At 41.4% G+C, this 25,050-nt stretch overlaps 1 protein-coding gene across 1 annotated transcript in view; it reads left to right on the top strand.

The window, feature by feature from the left end:
* Window positions 1-24,067, top strand: part of LOC142427297 (RRP15-like protein) — a 43,333-nt gene extending 19,266 nt beyond the window's left edge. The window contains exons 2-5 of the mRNA XM_075532536.1: window positions 634-896; window positions 7,335-7,432; window positions 11,352-11,538; window positions 23,645-24,067. Of these exons, the coding sequence (XP_075388651.1) occupies window positions 634-896; window positions 7,335-7,432; window positions 11,352-11,538; window positions 23,645-23,758 (662 nt within the window). The 3' untranslated portion in view covers window positions 23,759-24,067. The remainder of the gene's footprint in view (window positions 1-633; window positions 897-7,334; window positions 7,433-11,351; window positions 11,539-23,644) is intronic.
* The last annotated feature ends 983 nt before the right edge of the window (window positions 24,068-25,050 follow it).

Raw genomic sequence — 25,050 nt, 5'->3', positions numbered from 1 at the left:
ATTCTGTCATCTGTTTGGGTATATGTTACTTCGTTAGATCATTTCTTTTCCTGAAAGCTTAAAAACAGTATTTTTATGCGAGCTATATGCAGTAAGTGAGGTTAGATTGTAGTTCTTCTTGCTCGTGGGTTCATTATAATATCATGAGTAGATTCAATGTCTGTGTCAACTCATCAGGGAAGTTCATTGGATCATATCGTACCATTTGCTTGGTAGATGGACGTTATTGCTGTTACTTGTGTTACGAATGAGCTGCAGGTGTGGTTGAGCACCACACGCCAGGTCCATGGATGAAGTCGCATGCCACGGGCCCTCGGCAGCCTCTCTCACCAGCGTGCCAGCAGTAGTGCACTGAGGACTATGGGATTGACCTTTGCCTGCCGCCGGGCTTTGAAGCCGCTCTGGCCGCCCCTGTCGGCATGATCAGTCAGATCTTTGGGTGCTGGTGGCAGTGGGTGAGGGGGCCTCTTGGTCTCCACTGATTTGGCAACAATGGGACTCAGATGTCCTCTCCTACAGAAGACAGGTGGAGAGCTGTTAGCTTCATGAAGGACCCCAAAGATGGGCCATCGCCTTGGCAACCTCTCCTTAAGAGTATAAGGTTTCATTTGTTTCTACTCGTTTGTTTTGTAGAGAGCGGTGGAGTGGAAGAGGATGACTTTTCCGACGATGAAGCAATAGAAGCTGACAATGAGGAGGATGCTGAGCCCTGTGACAAAGAAAATGAAAATGATGCTGAATCTAGTGTTGGGACAAACACAGGCTGGGCAGATGCCATGGCTAGAATTCTTAACAGAAAAACTCCTACAAGTAAGCCCACCATTCTGGTCAAAAATAAAGAGCTGGAAAAGGAGAAAGAAAAGCTAAAGCAAGAGAGACTCGAGAAAAGAAAACAGGTGTGTCCAGCAGTCGTCTTTAGATGAGATTGTTTGCCTGGCTGAATTCTCTCTACCACAGTGTTCTTTGCCGTGTTTATCCAACTGACATTCGCGTTTAAACTTGCTGTTTATATAAGGGTAAAAACCAAGATGAAGTTAGTCTAAATCATTCCTTTGAGCATGTTCGCTTTTAATCGCCTAAGCACAGCAACACAAACGTGACTTCAAGGAAATTTATACTTTTAAAACCACGTCATTCTAAATATGGCAATGACTTCTCTGTAGCAATTTGTTATTCTAGTTAGTTCATATTCTGATTTTATCAGGCCTTGAACTAATCCTGATGCTTGAATAGGTTACATGTTCCTTTTATTGCTGTTGAAGATCTATTTTTTAATATAAACTAAATGTGCAGTGGTTATGGGCTTGGCTGAGAAATGAAAAGCTACCAGTTCGAACCCATTTACTGCTCCTGGGGAGGAAGATGGGGTATCCTGCTTCTGTACAGATTGCAATTTTGGAAATCCCTTTGGGTTAGTTCGACTGTGTCTTGTAGGGTCACTGTGAATAGACTATCTGTGAGGATGTCATAAGATAATTAACTTGCTAGACAAACTTGAATTCATTATGCCTTTTGTTCCACCAATAACAGAAGTTAGATTATATAATCTGTTAATGTTCAAAAGTTGGACTTGAATTTCCTATTGTGTACTTCCAGTAAGCATCAAGAAAGCACGATATAATATACTTATTCCTTTTACTTGATGAAGTGTCTCTGTTGAAATTTAGAGAAATAATATTTCCTGATAGAAGAAAAAACATGATTTTCTTGAATTGTGCTGGCTCTTTAGCAGTGCTGACTTCCAAGAGCACCCAGGTAGTACAAATGGTTAAGGTGTTCTACTGCTAACCAGAAAAGTAGAGGTACCTTCGGAGAAAGGCCTGGCAATCTACATAAATTAAAAAATTATGTAGTGAAAGCTCTGTGGACACAGTTTCTGCTCTGCACATTTGGACTCTCCTTGACTGGGACTGATAATGAAGGCAACTGGTTTGTTTATTGGTAAAAGTAAAAGAAAAATAGGTCAAAATTGACGTATTTCCATTAACTCACCAACCCCTTATTTTTTAAAGTGAAGTATTTCTTTATTTTTAATATTGGTTGCTCTTTGTGAAAGACCAATTAAAGATGAAACTTTTTCTAACACTGCTCTTGGGAACACATTCACTTTATTTTTAAGTTAATATTCACATTATGAATATTAATAGTCATATCTAGACTTTAAGATAATTTTTGTCTCTAAATCTTACTGATAGCTTTTCAACTGAAAATTGAATATTTGTTTTCTATCTCAAAGCTCGTTGGAAGAGGCTTTAGAAAAAGCAAAGTGCTTTAAAAAAAAGTGCCTCTAGTCCTAATACTCCTTTGTGGACAATATTTTGCTGCCAAGAGGAATTTATCTCTAACGGCTTTGAGCGTTAGACACGATAGACACATGGCTGTACGTTTCAGTGCTATTTGTAAGTGAGGGGACCTCAAAAAGTTTGTGGAAAATGGTATTGAAAGAGTGGGATTTTCTGAGTTTCGTTTTATGAACTCTCAGTTGCTGGTCAAGAAGTCGGCAAAACCTACGAGCCACTCTGCAGGAGTGAGACGTGGGCTATTTGCTTCCAGAGACCTGATATGTCGCCTTGGAAAACCAGTTCCATACTCAGCTCTACAGGGTCACTGTGGATCAGGATTCTGGTCTGATTTGGTTGTGTATGGATTTCTTAAGTGGTGTCTGTGTAAATTCACATTCATTCTTAATGTTGTTTTTTTAAATCATTGGGGGTTTGTACAACTCTTATCACATCCATTGTGTCAAGCACATTTGTTGCCATCATCATTGTCAAACATTTGCTTTCTACTTGAGCCCTTGGTATCAGCTCATTTTTTTAAAAATTCTTAATGTTTGAGTTTCTACTTTATCAGCTACTGATTTCTAATCATAAATATTCAGAATTAAACCAAAACTGTTTGGAGGATCATGCCCATTATCCCAAGAGTACTAAAGATCATTTAAAATGAACTTACTACTTTTTAAAGTATGATTAATTTTTTTCTGGAATGATTTGAATTATTATGACAGTGAGATTTATGCCACTAAAAGTGAACCTCTGGTTTGGGGAAGAATCTTTTCCCTTAGAAAGCCGTCGGGGCCATCTTTGGAGTGAGAATAGGAGTAAGGTACACTGTGATTACTGTGCTTTACTATAAAACGAGGAGTCCACAAGTGGAGGAAAAGAAGAGATAAAAGGAGACATTTTCATTGGTCCTTTCTACTGGTTTTGACCCTTACCAGCTTCTGGATGCTGCGTTCTTCATATTCAGGATATTTGCTGGTTGGTGAAACGTTGGCTTGAGAAGGGGACATCAAGAAGCATTGTCCCACGTCAGGTGCTTGGGCTCTGGCTGCTGCTGGGAACCGTTTTACACTGCATTATGGGGCCTGTAGGATTTTCTTCTTTGCTAACTCCTTCTGCTTCTGCATGATAGCACAATTTCCCTTTGTTGTAATTTGTGAGTGGTGTGGCTTATGCAAGAGGGCTTCAAAAAAGTTTATGGGGGAATTCCTTTAACTTTTAGTTCGACTTTTGGCATGACATATTTGAAGCCTCCTCGTATGTAGCAAGGCTATCGGCCAGCAGGTGCCACAGAGAGAAGACACATATTAAGATGATTTACTCTAGACAAAAATAATCATTGTATAAATAAGATGCTTCTAGAAATGACGGCGCTTCTTTAAACATGGGTACATGTTCTCTAATAATTCTGTTAAAGAAGTCATTTTCTTTTTTTAAAAAAATCATTTTATTGGAGGCTCATACTACTCTTATCACAATCCATCCATTGTGTCACACACATTTTTACAGTTGTTGCCAGTATCATTTTCAAAACATTTTCTTTCTACTTGAGCCCATGGTATCAGCTCATTTCCCCCCCCTCCCTCTCTCACCTTCCCTTCCTCATGAACCCTTGATAATTTATTAATTATTTTTCCATGTCTATCTAACACTGAATTATGTCTCCCTTCACCCACTTTTCTGTCGTCCATCCCCCCTGGGATGGGGTTATAGGTAGATCATTGTGATTGGTTCCACCTTTCTCCCCCAACCTTTCCCTTACTCTCCTGGTATGGCTACTCTCAATATTGGTCCTGAGGGGTTTATCCATCCTGGATTCCCTGTGTTTCCAGTTCTTATCTTATGTGTACATGCTCTGCTCTTGCCAGGTTTGTAAGGTAGAATTGGGGTCATGACAGTGGGGGAGTAGGCATTAAACAACTAGAAGAAACCTGTATGTTTCATGGGGCTATACTGCACCCTGACTAGCTTGTGTCCTGCCCAAAACGCTTCTGTAATGGGATGTCCGATTGCCTACAGATGGGCTTTGGGTCTTCACGCTGCACTTCCCTTCATTCACAATGATAGGATTTTTTTGTTCTGAATCTTTGATGCCTGATACCTGATCCTATCTACACTTCATAATCAACAGGCTGGTGTGCTTCTTTCATGTGGGCTTTGTTGCTTCTCAGCTAGATGGCCGCTTGTTTACCTTCAAGCCTTTAATACCACAGATGCTGTATCTTTTGATAGCCGTGCACCGTCACCTTTCTTCACCACCTTTGCTTTAAGCACACGTTTGTCTTCAGCAATCGTGTTGGGAAGGTGAGCATCATAGAATGCCAATTTCCTAGAACAGAGTGTTCTTGCATTGAGAGAGTACTTGAGTAGAGGCCCAATGTCTATCTGCTACCTTAATACTAAACCTATAAATATGTGCACATAGATCCATTTCCCCATCATCATATATAAATATATTTACATATATACATGCTTGTATTTAGACCTCTATAAATGCTCATTGCCTTCTAGTTCATTCTTCTATTTCCTGTTACTTTCCTCTTGTCCCACTATCATGCTCAGCCTTCATTTGGGTTTCAGTAATTCCTCTTGGTTATATTGCCCTTGGTCAATTCCTACCAGACCTCTTATACCCTCATGCCACTGATTTTGGATCACTTGTTCCCTTTTCCCTGGGTTGGTTAACACCACTTCCTTTCCCCCACGTCCCCCTCTCCGATGTCTCCTGGGAACCATCAGTCCCGTTGTTTTCTCCTCCAGATTGTTTATCCAGCCTATGGTATCTAGATAGACCTGCAGAGATAATAATGTGCACAAAAACAAGACAGAGCACAACAAAGCCAACGACACAAAAAGAGAGAAAAGCCTGTAAATAGTACAAGAAAAGCTTGTAGTTAGTTCAAGACCTGTTTGCTGATCTTTAGGAGTGTTTTCTGGCTGAGTCTGATGGGATGGAATGCCCTGACCCCAAAGTCTTATTTTTGGTATTCTCTGGGGGACTTCATTGCTCTGCTCCCCTTGCTGTTCTGTTATACTCCCTTAGTGTTTCACCTTGGTGTGGTGAGGTCAGATCAGGCACAATTCCCAAACTGTGTCTCCAGTGTTGTCCCTCGTAGTACTATGGGTCAGTGAGGGACATCGTGTCTCGTGGTGGGGCCAGTCCTATGGCCCTATTTGTGCATTGGCTGTTCTGAGTGGGAATATCATCCACAGGGCTTGGTGGACCAGGATGTGCTCCCCCCCCCCTCTCTCTCCTCCTTCATTTGCTCCTGTGTACTCTGATCAGACATGTCCTTCTCCCTGAGCTGTAGCTTCAGTGCTGTCCTCTGAAGCGAATTCTTCATGGGGGAGGGAAGGCTGTCCACACAGTTGGGATTGGGACTGGCCCCTCAGACTCTATTGGTTCCCTGTTTCGTGGTGGTATGTTGCATTCATGTCTTGGAGCACCAAGTTGAAGTCTGGCCCTTCTTTCTCTGTGGAGATATAAGCAACACCTTGCCCTTGGGTGGGTTAGTGCCCTGTTCCCCTGCTACCCCTATTTCCCCCCTTCTCTTTAGTTGGCTACCATATGTATCCCTGGATTTTCTCTGGCCCCTGCCATACTCCCTGGGCCTCACCTCAGGAATGTATGTATACAGTAGACTTTTCCCTAGGCCCCTTTTGCGTTTTTAAGCTTACTTCGGTGGAGTCATGTTGTACTTGTCCTTTTGTGCTTGGGTTACTTTGCATAATTTCCTCCAGTTCTTCCCATGCAGAAATGTGCTTCATGCATTCATCACTGCTTTTTAGGATGCGTAGTACTCCATTGCATGTATGTACTAGATTTTTAATCCATTCGCCTGTTGATGAAATTTTGAGTTGTTACCAACTCCTTGCAATTGTGAACTGTGCTGCGATGAACATTGGAGCGCAGCTGTCTGGCCGTGGTTTCTTTCTTGCTGCTTCTGGGTATATGCCCAGTAGGGGGGTTGCTGGGTCAATTTCCATCTGTTTAAGATATCGCCAAATCCATTTCCAGAGTGGCTGTACATACCTCCTCAGTGGGCAATTAGTTTTTTTCTTTTTGGAAGTTGGCAGATTATTGTAGGTTGTAGTAATAAGACCTTTGTCTGATGTGTCACTGCTAAAGATGTTTTCCCAGTCCATGGGTTCGCTTATCACTCTCAGTGAATTCTTTCGATGTACACAGGTGTTTTATCTTCAGCATAACCCACTTGTCAATTTGTGACTCATCCATATTTGTGTCCTTCCCTATTTCTGATAGCCTATGTATTCCCTGCACTAAACTTCTCAGGTTTGCTCCGATTCCCTCATTAATAGCCCTAATAGTTTGGGCTTTTACCTCGAGGTCTGTGGTCCACCTTGAGTTTTTTCTTGTGCATGGAGTGAGATATGGGTCTTGCTTCATTTTTGGGGCCGGTAGATATCCATTTTTCAAGCACCACTTGTTGAATAGGACACCCACTTCCCCTTTGGTATTTTTTGAGCCCTTATTAAAGATCTGTTGTCTATGTGCTGATTTTATTTCTGGGTTTTCAGTTCTTTTCCATCGGCCTGAGTATCTGTCATTATACCAATACCGTGCGGTTTTGACCACTGAGGCTGTATAGTATGTGCTCAAGTTAGGTACAGCAAGCCCTCCCACTGTGTCCAAGAAAGTCGTTTTCTACTAAAGAGCAACTGTGCTTATTTTGTGGTTGCCATGAGGGTAGTTTGCGGTCATACCTGTGGTGATGTGGTGAAGGCAGACCAGCCATGTGGCTCTCTCACACCCTGCCATGCATGGCCTGGTGGGATACACTGGTAACCCTCCAGACCTTTGCTGTCAGGCCTCCCAGAACTCACAGTGGGCCTCTCATGACACACCAACTGCTCACCACAGGCTCCCTGAACTGTACCCCTCAAATTGTGGTGGTTTTTAAAAGTCCCTCTGAAAAACTAAGCCAGGATGATTGATTACTTTTGCCCTTTCACAGAGGAGCCTATGAAAACATGCTGCAGTTTAAACAATGTCTGATATTCTCTCACATGACAATATTTATCACACAGCTTGATAAGAAGCGTGAGTGGGAAATGATGTGCCGAGTTAAGCCAGATGTTGTCAAAGACAAAGAAACAGAGAGAAATCTGCAGAGGATTGCCACAAGGTAAGACAGTGGGTTTTGCCCTGTAAAAAACAATCAAATCCTAAAGCTTTGATGGCAGCCTCCTTCTGGCCAGATTTCATTCTTAAGCCTGCCTAGTCGATGGTGTAGTCAACCAAAGGTTTTACAGGTCTCTTGAGGTGTGTGTATAATGTGCTAAGTGACTATTTATTCCTCATGCCCCTATTTCAGATCATCTTGTTTTTAAAACCTCAAGAACAGTGCATTCAGACCTCTGCCGTGATGGCTGTCTACATGCATGGTGCTAGATGTCTCATTCGCCCCTGCGTGCATTGCAACACTGTTGGGCTTCTTTCCCTCTGCATTTTTTATCATCCGCATCAAATAATCATTTGATGTCCTCTGTGTCCAAAGATAAATGTGAGAAGGAGGCTGCTGGGTGGCCTCTGCCCACTCATCTGTATGTGTGCAAGTTATTAATTGCCATCCCTCCTAGGACAGAGGCATAACTTATGTGTTGGGGTCATAGGACAGGAGATTGTCCTACGACTTGGAAAGCTTCTTGATTATATCTAGACTGCTACATAAAAAAAAAAAACCTAACAGTTCTATTTCGTGGAATTGATTTTGAATTCTTTGTTAACTACTTGGTTTAGGCCATTTTTTAATCTACTAGGGATGTTGTAGCATGACATTGAGGTGTGGTCCTTAAGAATATCTGGGTAGAGTTTCATCTTGCATCCTTATCAGGGGAAGCCAGCCCCTAACACATCATTACGGGTCTGGTAGGCACAATTGTACAGCGACAATAAGTAAAGATCATAGTAAAGTTATAGAGAGCATGAGAGATAGAAGCGAAGTATTGAAATAAATGGAGTCAGACACGATGCATGATAGCATGCTCACCTCAGCCCCGCTCGATGGTCCACGTGGAGGGAGAGAGAGTCTCTTTAATGCTAGCCCACGCGTTTTATATTCTCTGGGGACGTGCAAGCCCCCTAATTACAGGTGAGGACATACGTCACAGGGAGGGGTTGTGGTATAGGTAATGCAGTAATGAGAGGGGGTGGTCTAGGGACATACATGCAACCGTAAGAGGAGGAATTGGGGGAATACATGTGATAAGATGGGCGGATAACTTAACTTTGGATGTCTCAGAGTCAGTTTGGCCTGTTCCCTGACTCAACTGATAGAGATCATTATTGGTAGGGTGAGAACGCTTGGCTTGGTCGCAGGCCTCAGGGAGGAATAGTTTATTGTCCCCAGTAGCAGGGAGCAGACCTACCCTGTAGTCTGGTGACTCATCGCCCTCAGAGAGGATTTCTGTGAGCATCTGACCTCTCCCCACACATCCTGAAGTCTTGTCCCATGTCAGTCCCTGGCTCCGTGATTAAACTTGCAGGACCTTTAAAAAAGAAAAGAAAAGAACATCTGGCTATACGTGCTAGGTTCAAATCCCAGTGCTGACTTTTGTTAACTGCATGCCTTTTGTCATGCTACTTAATTTCTTTCTACTCAGTTTACTTCTCTGTAAAAGGAAGATAATGCACTAGCCTATAGGGTTTCTTTTAGAACTAAACGAATACATTAAAAGCACACAGAAAAGTACAGGGTCAGTGCTTGCACCAGCCTGAGAGTGAGGCATCTCTTAAACGTCGTGCCTTACGCAGTCTTCCTTGTCGCACTCTTGTCCTGGCCCTGTTCTGAAGGGTCCGGAATTTTACCATCCTTCCATAAATGGAAACCCTGGCGGTGCCGTGGCTACGAGTTGGGCTTCAGTCCACATGTTCAGCCGTGTGAAACCACCAGCAGCTCCTCGGAAGAACGACTGGGCTCTCTACCTCCACAGCAGGCAGGTCTTGGAAACCCACAGGGGTCAATATGATGCAGCATTGACCTGATGGCAGTGGGTTTGGTTGGTTTGTTTTCTCCTTAAACAAGCAAACTCACTGCAGTGCAGTTGATTCTGACTTGGTGGTGCCGCTTGTGAATCTTGGTTGTTGGCAGAAGGACTGTCTCATGGCAAAAGCAGCGGCAGACTTTCATGTCCCAGCGGGGCCCTTCAGGCTCCCTACATGGATGCCCATGCATGTGGTGGCTTGTATGACAGGAGAGGGGCACTCTGCTTGGGAAACGACTGCTGTGCCTCAAGCATTGCTGTTTTATCCCTCAAGGCTGCTCACGGGAAATGATCCGCATGAGAGTCTTCCAGCCTTCTGAAACCCAGTGGGCTGTGCAGGAATGCTCAGAGCCCCAGGTGGACTGTCAGTCCCAGCAGTCACTATGAAGAAAACTCATAGATTGTTCACTTTAAAGCTAGAGGAGATCGCCATGGGGTAAAGAACTGTCTAGGGGATAGATGGGAACCCCGGTGGCGTCATGGCCCTGTGCCGGGCTGCCCACGTCAAGAGCAGCAGGCCATGATGACGAGCTGTTTCAAGCCAGCGCCTTTCTACTCGTGCAAAGGTGACAGTCTCAGGAACTCATGGGCCAGTTCTACCCTGTGACAGATGGTCGCTGTGAGTCGGCACCAACTCAACAGCAGTGACTTTGAGTAGAAATCGTTTATGAGCCACATAGGTAATTTGCTCACCTCCTCTTCACCTTGGACCCCATTGGTGAGGGAAGGATTTTTGCCCTGGTATTATGGGATAGCTGGCCCCAGTGGGTCTGATGCTGAGCAAATGAGATCACCAGTTTATCAGTCACATGAACTCACAGTGCATGGGAGGAAGTCACCTCACTATGCAGGACCACTCCGATCAACTCTTGGGGACAGAGGCAGCAGGCATTGTGGGTGGCAGGCTTTGTTGAAATCACACACGTCCACTGCTTGCTGGAAGATGAGATTCGTTTGTTTGAATACTTCCATGAGCTGACAGGAAGCTGAAGCCTGCTGCTACTCAGGGAGGGCAGGCACACCGTCTTCCTTAGCCCCCTGCCCGAGAGAAGGATTTGGCTGGGAGAAATTGTCCATGAACACAGTTGGGAGGAGAGGATATCATGATTAGGCCATTGGAGTCCTTCCTAATGTCAGATAGCAGAGCAACACATTATTAATTTAAAGTCTTCTAGTACCCACATTAAGTAAAATTAATTCCAGTAATACATTTTACTTAGCCCAGTGTGTTCAAAAAAGTAACATGTCCAGGTGTGATCTGTATAAAGAAATGAGATATTTTTAATTCCCTTTTTTATTCCCAGTCTTTGATGTGTAAAGTACATCCAATTTTGACTAACCATGTTTCATCTTCTCACCAGTCTGGAACCCAGTGGCTACTGTCTCAGACAGCTCTTTTCAGTGCACTGTGTCTCGGCTACAGTCACAAAATACCGGAAAGAACAGAGATCAGGCCATGCTTCCTTCCTAGCTTTGGTGACTGGGGAATGTTGCTGTTTTTGGCTTATAGATGCATCCTCACGTGGAGTCTTATCCTTGGGTCTGTCATGTTCAGCTCTCTGTACTTGTTTTCCTCTTTTTTACACCAGTTTTCAGGTAGTGATAGGAACTGCCCTACCTTGATACAGTCTTGTTAGCTAGCATCTTGCAAGAAAGACTTTAAATGATATTCCTTACAGGAATGCCTGTTAAGACTTACACATATTTTTAGAGGGTACACCATTTAATTCTTCAACTATTACAGAAGTGTATTTTGAGAAATAAATATTTGTCTTAAAAGCAATTTTCAGTTCAAATTGCACAGAAGTTGGTTTAGAAAGACCAAGACTGACAAAAGTCATGCACCATTCTACCTGTCTGTCCTCTGCATTTGAAATGTATTTTCATTCATTGAGATGCATGTTCACTCACATGTATTTAGCAATTCATTTTGCCATTTGAGCACATACTATAGTGTTCTCTTCTACACGGTGAGAATACTTTGTTCAAGGCCTAATAGGGTTTACATTCTAGTGGGATTGTTGCATAACTGCATTGTTTTGGTTATTTCCTATTTCACAGGGGTGTGGTGCAATTATTTAATGCTGTTCAGAAGCATCAAAAGAATGTGGATGAAAAGGTGAAAGAAGCCGGAGGCTCTATTAGAAAGCGTGCGAAGTTGATATCAACTGTCTCTAAGAGAGATTTCATCAGTGTTCTTAGAGGAGTGGATGGAAGTACAAGTGAGAAGAACTCAAAAGCCAAACAGGTAAGGCTTTTTATATCAAATTCAGTACATCAGAAGCTTAGCTGTTCGACTAAGGAGTTTCAGGATGAGAGAGCATAATATAGAATATTATTTTTAGTTTGTGGAATTTCCTATATGACCACAGCCTAATTTTTTAAGAGCCTGAGCTTCTCAGTTAAATAATGATTCACTACTCAAGAAGTAGTCACTGTTAAAACTCAGGAACCACATAGGTTTGGGTAAGTTCTTTAGTGATAAGGCTGGTCTCCTGCCTGAATTCCTCTTATTTTGTCATGTTGGAGACTGAAAGCCTGAGTGAGAGACACAGAACCTCCGCTTCATGTCGTTGATCGCCATCCCCCACCCCACCCTCGTGAAACATCATTTACCCCACTCCGACACTGTGATTTCTGTTTCTCCAAACACGTCTGAACTTTGTCTTTGGGGAAAGGCTGCCTTTTTTTAATCTCAAATTGTTGATAATTCTAAGAAGTGCATACCTTCCTTGTGGTGTTGTTCCCTTAGAGACCGGCCAGTTGTTGGGATGGAAACTGAGTCATGCGGCGGGTTCAGTTCAAGACTCAAGCGTGACTAAGGGCCGCACCAAAGGGGTGCCTCTGGGCTCTGTGACCTAAAAACTTAGGGTTTGTTTTTATGATTTATAATTTGGGGCTGCATTTTTCTCCCACTTTACTCAGCCCTTCTACTGCGATCCTGTACAGAGCAGTTAGTTAGTAGGTGGTGGTAACTGAACACTAACTAGTTCTGGTCTCAGTGGAGGTTGATGTTTGCTTGCTCCATTAGTTCGTTGAATTAATTGTTCCCAGTTTCCTTTATTCTTCTTTCCTTCCAATAACGAGAAACCAAGAGTTGTACCTTGGATGGCCTCTCATGAGTGCTTGAGACTCCAGTCACCACTCACCAAAGAAGAGTGTCAAGCTTCATCTTTCTGGATCATTTTATACCAGTTGACTTGAGTCTGTCCCCCATGATTCAATTCCCAGAATATAATTCCAGAGGTAAAACACCTCTGTGTGTTGCCTGGGGGTGGGGGAAGGTTATTAATCCACTTTCAAACACATTCTGCCTGAGGCAAATCTTTTTACATTGCTGGTCAGGAAGAACTCACTGGAGACAAAATTGATATTAAACCTCAAAATGGAGTCAAGTCCCTGGAAAAAGTAGTCTTCTCCAAATGAAATGCTTAGAATTTAAACTCTAATACACCGTAATTTCTGCCCTGTCTTCACACAACCTTCTCCCTGCTCTATGTCACTGCCTTCCTGTCTCTTATGAGGACTTTCATCAATGGATTTAGGACCTACCCTAATCCAGGATGGCATCAGCTCTAGATCCTAACCTTAATTACATCTTCAGTGACTTTTTCTAAGGAAGATCACACGCTACAATTCTAGGTGGATTATTCAGGGGATACTATTTTACTCATGACCAAGACTGTTGTCATGGTCAGTGCAATAGGCCAGCACCTGAACTAAGGTATAATGTTGTCGTGTGCTGGTGTCCAGCTTGGGGTCCTCTTGAAATTGCCATGTCTTTCACCAAAACTGAGAGTATGAAAAGTGGAAACAAGTTTTAGAGTTACCGTTTTTCCCCGTTATCTGAAGGTTGACCAATCCTATAAGACAATGTGATGTGACTTAAAGAAGCAATTCCCGGTAGTTTATTTGAGAAAAATTTTGGAACCTTCCTAGTCCCAAAAGGTAACCTACCAAAATCATATTAAATAACAGAACCTACAGTAACATAACCATGAATTGTTCACAGCCATCTTGTAAACCTCTGGCAGCTTGATGCTGACGAGCTGAGTGCATTTCCTGGTGCTGGAGCCTGGGAAGTTAACACAATGAGAAGCTGGCTTTTTAAATGGTTCCCATGAACAGAATGTGTACAAGCCTGCTCGAAGTAGCAACGGAATAATTTTATGGTTAGGGCATCACCACACATGAGGAATGGTATTAAGAAGGGTGAGAACCACTGCTGCCGGAAAGTATGGCTTCACACTGCTCTGTCCTGAACAGTAGAGCACCTCCTCCCACCCAGACGTGTACCTGGAGGAAGTACCCCCAGCTGCTGTCCTGCATTTGAAATTAGAATGAACAGGTTCATGGGAACCATTTAAAGCCAGTTTCTCATTGTGTGAACTTCTTTTGTAGAGTGGTTTGGGATTGGGACAGCAGTTGCTTTCCAAGTAAACTTACTGTATGTACTCGCGTATAAGCCGAGTTTTTCAGCACAAAAAACAGGTGATTGCCGTTTCTCCGCTGTTCATTCAAAGCCCCACTGACACTGCAGGGCTTTGAATGTTTGTTTACTCACATCTAACCAGTCAGAGCCGTCCTATGACGTGTGTCTTTGAATAGCCTTTTAAAGACCGTGGACGAAGGATGTGGCATGAATGGATGTCATCTGGTCAAGCCCGACTAACAAAAGGAGGAAATCTCACGAAGCCTGACATAGAGTTAATAGTAGAGTGGGTTCGAGATGCATGGGAAGACATTCCAGAAGACATGGTGCGACGTGCCTTCCAGAAATGTAGTATTAGTAATGCTATGGATGGCAGTGAAGACTGCGCTTTGTATGAAAATGACAGCAGTGATGGTGATGACGGCGATCTCAGTGAGGACAGCGTCTATGATGACCTCACACCAGCTGAAGCTCTGCATTGGGATACGGATGATGATGAGGAATCCAGTTTTGAAGGATTTTAACTCTTTACATTTTAGCTTGGTTGCTGATTGAGCTCAGGGAATAGTACTCTTAAGGTATCATTGTTGATACCTTATTGTTTTTGTTGAACCTATTTTCCACTTACTGTGCTGGTTACTAATGTTAAATGACTTGTCCTTTTATTTATGTTTATTTAAAATAAATATTTAAATACATTACCCCACTGATATCTCAATTTTTAGTAATTTTATTTTCATTTGTTTGATTATTGAAACTCACTAATAGCTTCGGCATTTTCTGCCCTAGGCTTATACTGGAGTCAATCAGAGTTTCTGGTTTCCCAGGTAATGATTAGGTCCCTCGGCTTAGACTCGGGTTGGCTTATATTCAAGTATATACGGTAGGTTGTGCAGTGCGTTTTGTGCAGCCTTTTGATGTGGAGAGGCTATTGAATGAAGAGTGATAACCCTATTGTCCAGCACCTGTGGATAGTTGACGTACTGTCAAAATAAGTGAAGGCATGCTTTCACATTTTGAAGCCACCGAGCTACTGAACTGATTGCCTGTGTAGACATTTCATCAGTGGCATCAGGGCTTTTAAGTTTTATTGGTTTTGTTCCTGTATAAGTGAGCTCTCTGCCTTTTGTGGTGTAACTCTGGTACTTTTCTTTCTTCTTCTTCTTCTTCCTCTTCCTCTTCCTCTTCCTCTTCTTCTTCTTCTTCTTCTTCAACATTTTATTCCTTTCTAAAACAAGTAGTTGAATTGTGTTTGGGAGATATATTATGTATAAAAGATAATATATGGGTCTAGAGTGCTAAGGTTCACAGGGCTTTGTCTGCTGTTTATTATATATTGGACATTGGATAATGCTGTGCCTTATTAAGGTTTATAAACTGTTTAAAATAGCCCTTCAAGTAGTATTAACAGCCCCCACTTCATAGGGATATTGTGAGAACCCAGTGAGTTAACATATATAAGGTGCTTAGCATAAAGCATACACTATAAATACTTCCAATTTATTTTATTCTGCATTACCAGTAGAGTAATTTCCTTATATGTAGTCCTGTTTTTTCTAACAACTAAATAGTAGTCAGATTCTAAAGTTGTGAGCAAATCTGATTAAGAAAAAACTGTCATTGCCTCAGTTATCTGTATTAGTAGGTGAATTGCCTGTTGTCTGAATTAGGTAACCAAGCATTACTCAGTAACTTAAAGCGTGTGTTGTTATAAGGTGGTGTCAAGCAGGTTCCTACTCATAACAAGCCAGTCTACAAAAGGAAAAAGTACTGCTTAGTCCTGCACCGTCCTCAACATGGTTTCTATGTTTGAGCCCGTGATTGCACCCACCGTGTCAATCCATCTCATCACGGCCTTCTTTTTTCATCACCCCCTACGTTACGCAGCATGGTGCCCTTCTCCGGGAACTGGCCTCTCCTGGTAACGTGCAAAGTACATGATGAAGTCTCCTCATCGTTGCCTCTAAGGACCATTCTGGTTGTACTTCTTCTAAACAGATCTGCAGTTCATGGCACTTCCAATATTCTTTGCCAACACCATGGTTCAACTGCATCAATTCGTCTTTGTTCTTCCTTATTCATTGTCCAGCTTTCTCATGCAGATGAGTCTACTGAGAATATCATGGCTAGTCTTCTAAGTACCACCCTTGCTTTTCAACACTTTAAAGAGGTGTTAGGCGGCGGATTTACCTAACATAATGTGCCCCTCCATCTCTTCACTCTGCTTCCATGGTCATTGATTGTGGTTGCAAGCAGGACAGAATCCTTGACACCTTCAGTCGGTCTTTTTTCCCTGAATCGTGCTGTTACCTATTAGTCCAGTTATGGTTTTCTTCTCATTGAGCTGTAATCTGTGCTGAAGGCTGCAGCCCTTCATCTTCCTCAGCAAGTGCCTCAAATCCTCACTTTTCAGTGAACAAGGTTGTGTTATCTGCATAACACAGGTTGTTAATAAGTTTGTCTCCAATCGTGATACCAAATTCTTCATACAATTCAATGTCTGATTATTTGCTCAGCAGAAAGATTGATACAACCTACACACATAACTTTCCTGATTTTAAGCCGTACAATAGCATTCCTGTCCTGCTTGCACAGCTGCCCTTTGATCCAGAGTTTACGTGATTCGCTTGGTCGCGTGTCTCTGCATAACCAGTGAAACGCAAGGAAACATCTTTCTGATATTCTCAGCTTTTAACCAAGGTCCATCTGACATCAGCGATACCAGTGGTTCTACGTCCTCTTCGGAATCTGGCCTGAACCTCTGGCAGCCCACTGGCAATTCACTGCTGCAACCGTTATTGGATAATCTTCAGCAAAATTTTTGCTTGTGATTATCAGTGACATTGTTCTATTAATTTGCTTATTCTGTTGGGTCATCTTTCTGTGGAATGGGTACAAAGATGGGTCTCTTCCAGTCGGTTGGCCAAATAGATGTCTTCCAGTTTACCTGGCTAGATGAGTGAGTGATTCAGCAGCTTGTAGAAACATTTCCCTTAATAGCCCATCAATGCTTGGAGCCTTCTTGTTTGCTGATGCTCTCAGTGCAGCTTGGCCGTCTTCCTTCAGCACCATTGGTTCTTGATCATATGTTTCCACCTAAAATGGTGGCGTGGCCAGTAGTTCTTTTGGCGCAGTGACTCCGTGTGTTCGTTCCATCTTCTTTTGGCGCTTCTGCGTCATTCAGTATTTTGCCCGTAGAATCTTTCAGTGTTGCAGCTCGAGGCTCGAGTAACTTCTTGAGTTCTTTCATGTGAAGACATACTGAGCGTATTCTTCCTTTCTGGTTTTCAAGCTCTAGGTCCCTGCACATTTCATTCTAATATTTTGCTTTGTCTTTTCAAGCTGCCCTTTAACATCTTCTGTCCAGCTTTTTGCCTTCATCATTTCTTCATTTTGCCTTATGATGAAGAGTTTCTGCTGACATCTATGTAAATCTCTCTCCTCTCTTTTTAATTGCCTTTTGTTCTCTTCACATAGGATGTGCTTGTTGTCATCCACAGATCATCGCGCCTTCTGACATTTTTTAATACAACATATCTGTTCTTGAGATCTTGAAATTTAGGCAGGATAGACTCAAGGTTTTATTTTGGCTCTTGTGGACTTGTTTTAGTCAATTTGATTTCTGTGTCTTCCATCTGGAGAAGTCCACACGTGCAGTCCTTTTGTGTAGTTAATAAAAGGTGTTTGCTATGAACATGCTATTAGTTTTTAACAATTCTATTGTGATCTTGACCTTCATTTCTACCACCAAGATTATGTTTACCAACTACTCTTCCTTCCTCTTTGTTTCCAACGTTTGCATTGTAATTGCCAGTGATTATCCATGCAGCTTGATTGCATGTTTGATCCATTTCAGATGGAACACGTTGGTAGAATTCTTCAATTTCTGCATCACTAGCTTTTGTAATTGGTGCTAAGTTTGAATCATAGCTGTATTGATTCAATTTTCTTTGAGAGACATTATCCTATCACACACAGCATTGTTCTTCAAGGTAGATCTTGAAATGTACTTCTTGATGATGAATACAGTGCCATTTCTCTTGATTGTGTCATCCTGGCATAGAACGCCATTTGATTTTCTGATTCAGAATGACCAATACCAGTCTGTTTCAGCTCAATAATGTCTAGAGTATCGATCTTTATGAGTTCCTTTTCATTTTTTGATGACTTCCAATTTTCTTAGAATCGTACTTTGTTCTTTCAAAGTTCCAATTATGAATTGATATTTTCAGCTGTCTCTTCTCCATTTCAGTCCCGCCTCCTCAGCAAATCAAAGTCCTGAAGACTTAACTCCTGCAGATTCACTCCATTATCCACTCTGCTTTGAGGAGACATCTCTAACTCAGTCATATCTTGAGTGCTTTAACTGGAGGGGCTCATCTGCCACTACCCCGGACAGTGTTCTGCTGCCATTCATAGGGTTTTCAGTGGCTCATTCCTCTGAAGTGGGCAGCCTGTTCCTTCTTCATAGTCTCTTCTTGGTCTGGAAGCTCGGCTGTAGCCTGTCCACTTTGGGTGATCCAGCATCGTAGTCTTCAGCGTCACAGCAACACACAAGCCACCACAGCACGACAAACTGACAAACAAGTGGATAACATTTATTTTACATTCGGTAATTTAGTGTAGTTTGTATGTAATTGTCTAACATATTTTAAATTTTATTATTTTTCAGTTAAATTTTCTAACAAAAACACAGAAGTGAACTTAGGTTCAGAAACCTGTCACTTTCTATTCCTACAAAGAGTTACAGTCTCAGAAACCCACCAGGGCACGTTCTACCCTGCCCTGTAAGGTCGCTAGAAGTGGGGAGTGACTCCATGGCAGTGAGTATGGGTTGTGTGTGTGTTTTGTCATGGTGTGCTTAGATAGCTGAGTTGTTGTTTTTTTAACCATTTTATTGGGAACTAATTCCATAGTTCAGTCTCATGAAGCAGAATTGTACAATTGCTACCACAGTCTCATGAATCAGAATTGTACAATTGCTACCACAATCAATTTTAAAAGATGTTCTTCTTTCTTGAACTTCATCCTATCAGTCAGGGCTCCTTTACCACCCTTCCCTCTGTATCCCACAGAAACCCTTAAATCCACCTGCTATCTATAAGTTCACCAAGCCTAGGTTTCATAGATGGAAAAATAGAAAAACATACCAAAATTCAAGAAGGTTACCCCCAATGACAAACTAAACTATACCAGGAAGACCCCACTGTGAAAGAAAAACAAAAGCAGAAAATGTTAAAAACTAGATCAGCCCGCCTTGCATGGGGGGGCTCAGCTGAGAAGGTTTGTCTGTCATTTTGATCTTCTGTAGTCATCTCTCTAGCCAGTTTATTCCCTGCCTGCTCTGAGGATCGAGGGAAATCATCGGAGTCTTATTTCTATTTCCTGCGTAGGTCTCACAAATGTCATCCATCGCCTTCTGCAAACCAGAATCCTGCACGTTAGACTCTGAAACTATTCCTTCTTTCTGCTTTGGATTTTTTGACTTACCATCCTTTGATGACTGCTGCTGGTGTGCTTCTTCCCTGTGGACTTAGTTGACATCTCACTCAGAACACAGGTTGTTTGGAAACAAGCCTTTAAGACACCAGATGCATATAGACTGTCTTTTCATCTAGTGTTATTTATTTGGGCTGATCCCCAAAGAATTTTTTTAAGTAGCTTCCTTGAGATTTAATCTATATACCATACAATTTCAAATGAATTTTTTAAAAAACCTTTTATTGGGTCTCGTACAACCCCTATCACAATCCGTACTTCTATCCATGGTGTCAAGCACATTTGTACATTTGTTGCCATCATCAGTCTCAACATTTTCTACTTGAGCCCTTGGTACCAGCTCCTCATTTTTCCCCTCCCTCCCCGCCCCTCCTCCCTCACAACCCCTCGATAATGTATAACTTATTATTTTGTCATATCTTACACTGTCCTACGTTTCCCTTCACCCACTTTTCTGTGTCTGTCCCCCTTGTGATAGGTTTCCCCCTTTTACTCCACCCTCCCGATATCGCCACTCTCACCACTGCTGCTGAGGGGTTCCTCTGCCCTGAATTCCCTGCATTTCCACTTCCTTTCGTACCAGGTACATGCTCTGGTCTAGCCGGATTTGTAAGGTAGAATTGAGATCTTGATACCGGGGGTCAGGGGAAGGAAGCATTAAAGAGCTAGAGGAAAATTGTATGTTTCATCATTGCTACAATCTATAGAGCTGTATATATGAATAACAAGTTAGAATAGAACCACTTAGAGCCACTTGATGAGTATGTGGAACCAAGTAAAATTAAAACAAAAATCGATTCTGTGGATTAAAAAGCATCAGTGAAGCATGCTTTTTGAGGAGTGTTGAACCTGAATTCTGGGAAAGCTACGTAGAATTAGGATACCCTGGAAAAAGATGCTGAAAACCTATCAAATACTTTTCTAGTTTGCGTTAATCTTTTATCTTACCTGTCTGAATCTGGCATTTGTACAAAAATCTGAAAGCTACATAAACAGTAAGCAAATCCCAAATGGGTTTGTTCGTTTTCTAGAAAACCATGGTAGTAAAACAGGCAAGTAAACTAAAACAAGTGTATGGAGTGTTGACAAAAACAAAAGTAGATGAAGACAATTAGTAATCCCTTAATCAAGAATTCTTTGAGAATTAAAAAACTTGGAATTTATATGGTATATTACCACATTCCAGATTGAAAATAATCCTTTTTGATTAGTGGATGGTATAATTTTCTGCATGCTTTATTTCTAAAGATTTGGGTTCTAAATCACTTATGTTGATGTCAACCAGAAAGCAGTTTTTAATATCACAATTTGTGTATATCCTTTATTATTTAGTAAGAATTCTTAGGTAGCTCAATCTATTGTGGGCATATTATGAATTCCAATTGTAAACCAAACTCAAGTTTGCCATCAAGTTGATTCCAACTCATAGCAAACCTACAGAACAGGGTAGAACTGTACCCTGTGTGTTTCTGAGACTAACTTCTTACCGGAGTAGACAGCCTCATCTGTATGTTGCAGAGTGGCTGGTAGTTTTGAACTAGTGGGACTACAGGTGGCAGCCCAATGCATAACCACTATGCCACCAAGGCTAGCTTCGTGACAATTTACAATAGAGGTTTAAGATCAGTCAGTGCTCAGAATTTTCTTTCTATATATTTAAAATAATAGTATTGCTATTTCCACATTTTTTAACAGACAATTCAGGGGCATTTATTACAACCACCATGTTGTATAACCATCACTACTACTTCCAATTTTTTTAATCACTTTTAACAGAGACTAAAGACACTTTAATAAGAACCTCTTTTAAGTTAAATGAAACAAGACTAAAATGAAAACTATGAACATTCTTCTTTAGAAAAACAGTGAAATGAGCTAATGTGATTGCTAAATACAGTTTTGACTATATTTGCTTTTCAAGGATTTGCCTTTAATTTTCCCCCTTCAAAATTGAAATGAGGTTAAGCTCTTAATTATTTGGTATTAAGGTAAGGAGTAATTCCACAATACAATTTTCAGTTTTATTTTCTTAAGCCACCAATGAATGTTTTGAACGTTGAAATGGAAGTTGACAGAAAATGTCAAAGGGTTGTCTTCATCTTCAACGTGGACACAGCAGCTTCTGGGCAGCACAGGGGGTATGAATTGTCAGCAGTTTGATGGCAGTGAGGGGAAGATGTCATGGGATTCTTGCATATTTGAGAGATTTTTCCCATTGTCTTCCCCACCCCCACCCCCTTGTCTTTTCTGTGCATGGAATAAGTAGCTCTGCAGGAACTGTTAGCACCGTGATGAGAGGACTTTGTGTTTTGCCTCTCCCACTAAGAACAGTGCTACCACAGTTATTGTTGTAATCGCATCCAGTCGATTCTGACTGGTGGGAGACAGGGTCAGAATGAGGCTGCGCCTCTCGCCCCGCACACACCAAGTTCCGATGATTTTGCGGCGTCTCCCCAGATCCATACCGATAGGCTCACTTACCTGTACCCAGTTAACATTTAAATTGTGGCATATTACAGTAAGTGACCATATTTTCCATTTCTTACCACCTGTACCCTATAATTTTCTTCCTGTAAGAATAATGTGTTTTAGTTTCGCTCCCTGATCTACAACATTCAGCATTTGGCCAGCTTAGACTTAACACCGGAGCAGGAATAGACCAGACAGACACCTTTGACCTCAGTTGAACCCAAGAGCAAAGAACGCCTGGGTGTGGGGGACTCTATCCTGAGGACAAGTAGTTGCCAGGTGCTTGAACACCATCCCCAAAGAAGTAATGATTCTCTACCCACCCAGAAGCCTTTGCAACAGTCCGAATTTTGAACAGCTGTGGCGTGCTCACTGACTTACCAAAGCCCCACCTATGTGAACTCAATTTCTAGAATTCTCCATCCCTTTCATGAATAAGCATAATGCCCTTCTTGAAGCTTCCTTTAAAAAACTTCTCCTTAAAAAATAAAATTAAAAACTTCTCCTTTTCCTTTGTTTGGTAAGATGGAGTCTTTCAATTGATTTAGACCCCTCCATGTCTCCTCTGGAAAGATGTTTCTCTATGTAATAAGCTTTTGCACTGCTCCCCTTACAAGGTATTTCTCCCTTATGGGGTAAGCATGGCTTTTTGCTTTGTTAATCTCACCTAGCAGGGAAAACCCTGCACTTGAAAGCTTGCTGGGGCAACAATAGCAATCCTATAGGACAGAGTTCAAGTGCCACATAGGATCATAAAGGTTTTCATCTTTGCAGAAGAAAGGTGAGGTAGTCTGCTTTGGTAAGGATTAAAGCCAGTAAACCCTATGAAACTGTTGAATTCTAGCCTATAGATTGCTATGAGTTGAATTTAACTTAGAAGGTGGCAGTTAATCAGGCCTTTCCTTCCTTGGAGCTGCAGGTAGGTTTGAATCACCAAACTGTTGGTTAGCAGCTGAGTGCTTAAATATTGCACCACCAGGGCTCTTTTTCACACGCACCTCCACACACACACCTAAGAGTCAATGTTGACTCGTAGTGATGCCATGGGATAGGGTAAGAGTGCCACTGCAGGTTTCTGAGACTAATTCTTACTGGGAGTAGAAAGCTACATCTTTCTCCCTCGGAGTAGCTGATGATTTGGAACTGCCAACCTTTTGAGTTAACAGCCCAATGTATAACCACTATGTCACCAGTGCCCCTCTTTGGGGGCACAGTTCCTAGTAAGTACCGTAAGTGTATCAGAAATGAAACAAATCTCACAGCCAAGAGTTCTGCAAAATTTGTATTACTTAAATAATACCACAAGGTAGAAGTGTTGTACCATGCGATTAGTCTGTCCTTTCTGGAATGACCTCCGCAATAGTCCGTAAGTCTTATGAATGAATTATTTTTAATTTTGTCATTTGTGCGATTGGGTCCAGCAGTGAGAAAATACCTAACTAAAAGACATTTGGTTTAAAATTTTGTAAAATACTCAACGAGATAACATGTATAAAACTTTAAGCACTCTATGAAGCTGGCTCCCCTTTCTCGCTTATCCTGTGTTGAAAAGCTTCATTTAATTTCTATTTCTGCTGAAATATTTTGCCATAAGTTTACTAATACATTACCACTGAAGGTTAAATAATGTCAGTCTTTTAGTTGTTAAAAGATTTTAAAATTGATAAATACTAGCTTTAAGTTTTATTAGGAACTTTCTTACACACAGAAAATGTTTGTTTTGTTTTTAGCTTCCTTATTTCTTTTAATATTTTAATTATTAAACACAGAGCCCTTTATTTAGACATTTCACACATAACATGCTCTTAATGGGTAAGTGAAGTCAGTCTGTAACGTGTGTAGGTTTCAGCCATGTTGTAAAACCAGGCACATTGAAAATTTTGTTTTGCATCTTGTATGTCCTTCACTTCCCTTTAAAATAATTGACTTTGAATATTTCAATTATGTCCCTCAGACTGAAGTGAAATCCGAAGAGAGTCCCGGATGGAACATCCTGCGAGACGATTTCATGCTGGGAGCGTCTATGAAAGACTGGGACAAGGAAAGTGGGGGATCGGATGGCAGCTGACCGTCATCTGCACGTGAAACTGACACCTGGCGTTAAGAGAGGCCAGAGCACTTGGACCTGTTCTTGTTCCTAGAAAAGCGTTTCATGCTCTGAAAGTTGAGAACGTGTAAGAATACCATTTATAGGAAAACCTGGACTTTGTATCAACTTTAGTCATTTTCCTTTTTTACATTAAACTTTGTCTACTAAAGTTTCAACGATATTTCACCAGTGTCATTACAAGTTTACATATTGGTAATGGGCATTGGTGTATTGTTTGGATATCACCGTTGTTTCTATAAATGGCAATACCAATTCATAATTAAAGTGAATTATTTAAAGTTAATCTTTCTGTACCTTCCATTTTGTAGGTCTGTAGTTTAAGGGATATTTGTGGGTGAGTGGTTTTATTTGAGTGTGTGACTGAAAACTAAGAAAACCTAAGTAATAACATTTAAAGTTTGAGTGATTAGTAAGTATAATAAATACTCTAGATGTCTAATTTTCTTTTATATACTCATAAGTGACTTAAGTCATTCCCAATAAAATGGGGAAAAATTAATTTTTTTGATTTTAGCTTATTTTTGCATAAGAAGTTTACTGAACTGGAAACTATTATATTTAAGTTACGTAATGCAACATTTTGTGTGTGTGTGTGTGTGTGTGTGTGTGTGTGTGTGTGTGTGTAAAAGGTTATAATTTTAATTTTGGTAAACTCAGCAGAAGCATTAAAAACCTCATCAATTAACTTAGCCAGAAGTGTTATCTATGCTTTTAATTATGGAAATTAATGTTCACTTCAGGGTGTTATTTTAGACATATATACATATACAGTAGGGTTTTTGTTGCTTGTTTTTTTCCCAACAGTTTTATTGGCATATAATTTATATATCATTCAATGGTTCAAGCATTCAGTCACATTAAATTTACATGGTTAAATTGCCTCCAAGATGAGTTAGGCAATCACAATCCCTTCTGGTGTTCTCTCCCCTCTTGTCTTCACCGTTTACTCCCGAGATCCTCTTACCCTCCCCATCAGCCCTCCCCCAACCCCTGTATTTCCTATTACCCCTTGTATTAGTTATTCTTATTTGCATCCACTCCTCCTGTGCTTTACAGCTGGGAGACCCAACAGAAAATAAGAAAATCACACTAAGGTGTTAAGGATAAAAACATAGTATACAGACAAAGAAAGAAATAATGCATATGAAGGGACAGACAGCCCCTGACAATATTCAAAAAGCCAAGGAAGAAATTTGTCATAGAACCAGTAAGAGGTACTTGTACCCAGAACATATTCCGGTCCCGTCTAT

Source organism: Tenrec ecaudatus, chromosome 1 (genome assembly GCF_050624435.1).
Source record: "Tenrec ecaudatus isolate mTenEca1 chromosome 1, mTenEca1.hap1, whole genome shotgun sequence".
Taxonomy (NCBI): Eukaryota; Metazoa; Chordata; class Mammalia; order Afrosoricida; family Tenrecidae; genus Tenrec; species Tenrec ecaudatus.
The sequence above is the reverse complement of the archived record's forward strand: the minus strand, read 5'-3'. Positions and strand labels throughout refer to the sequence as shown.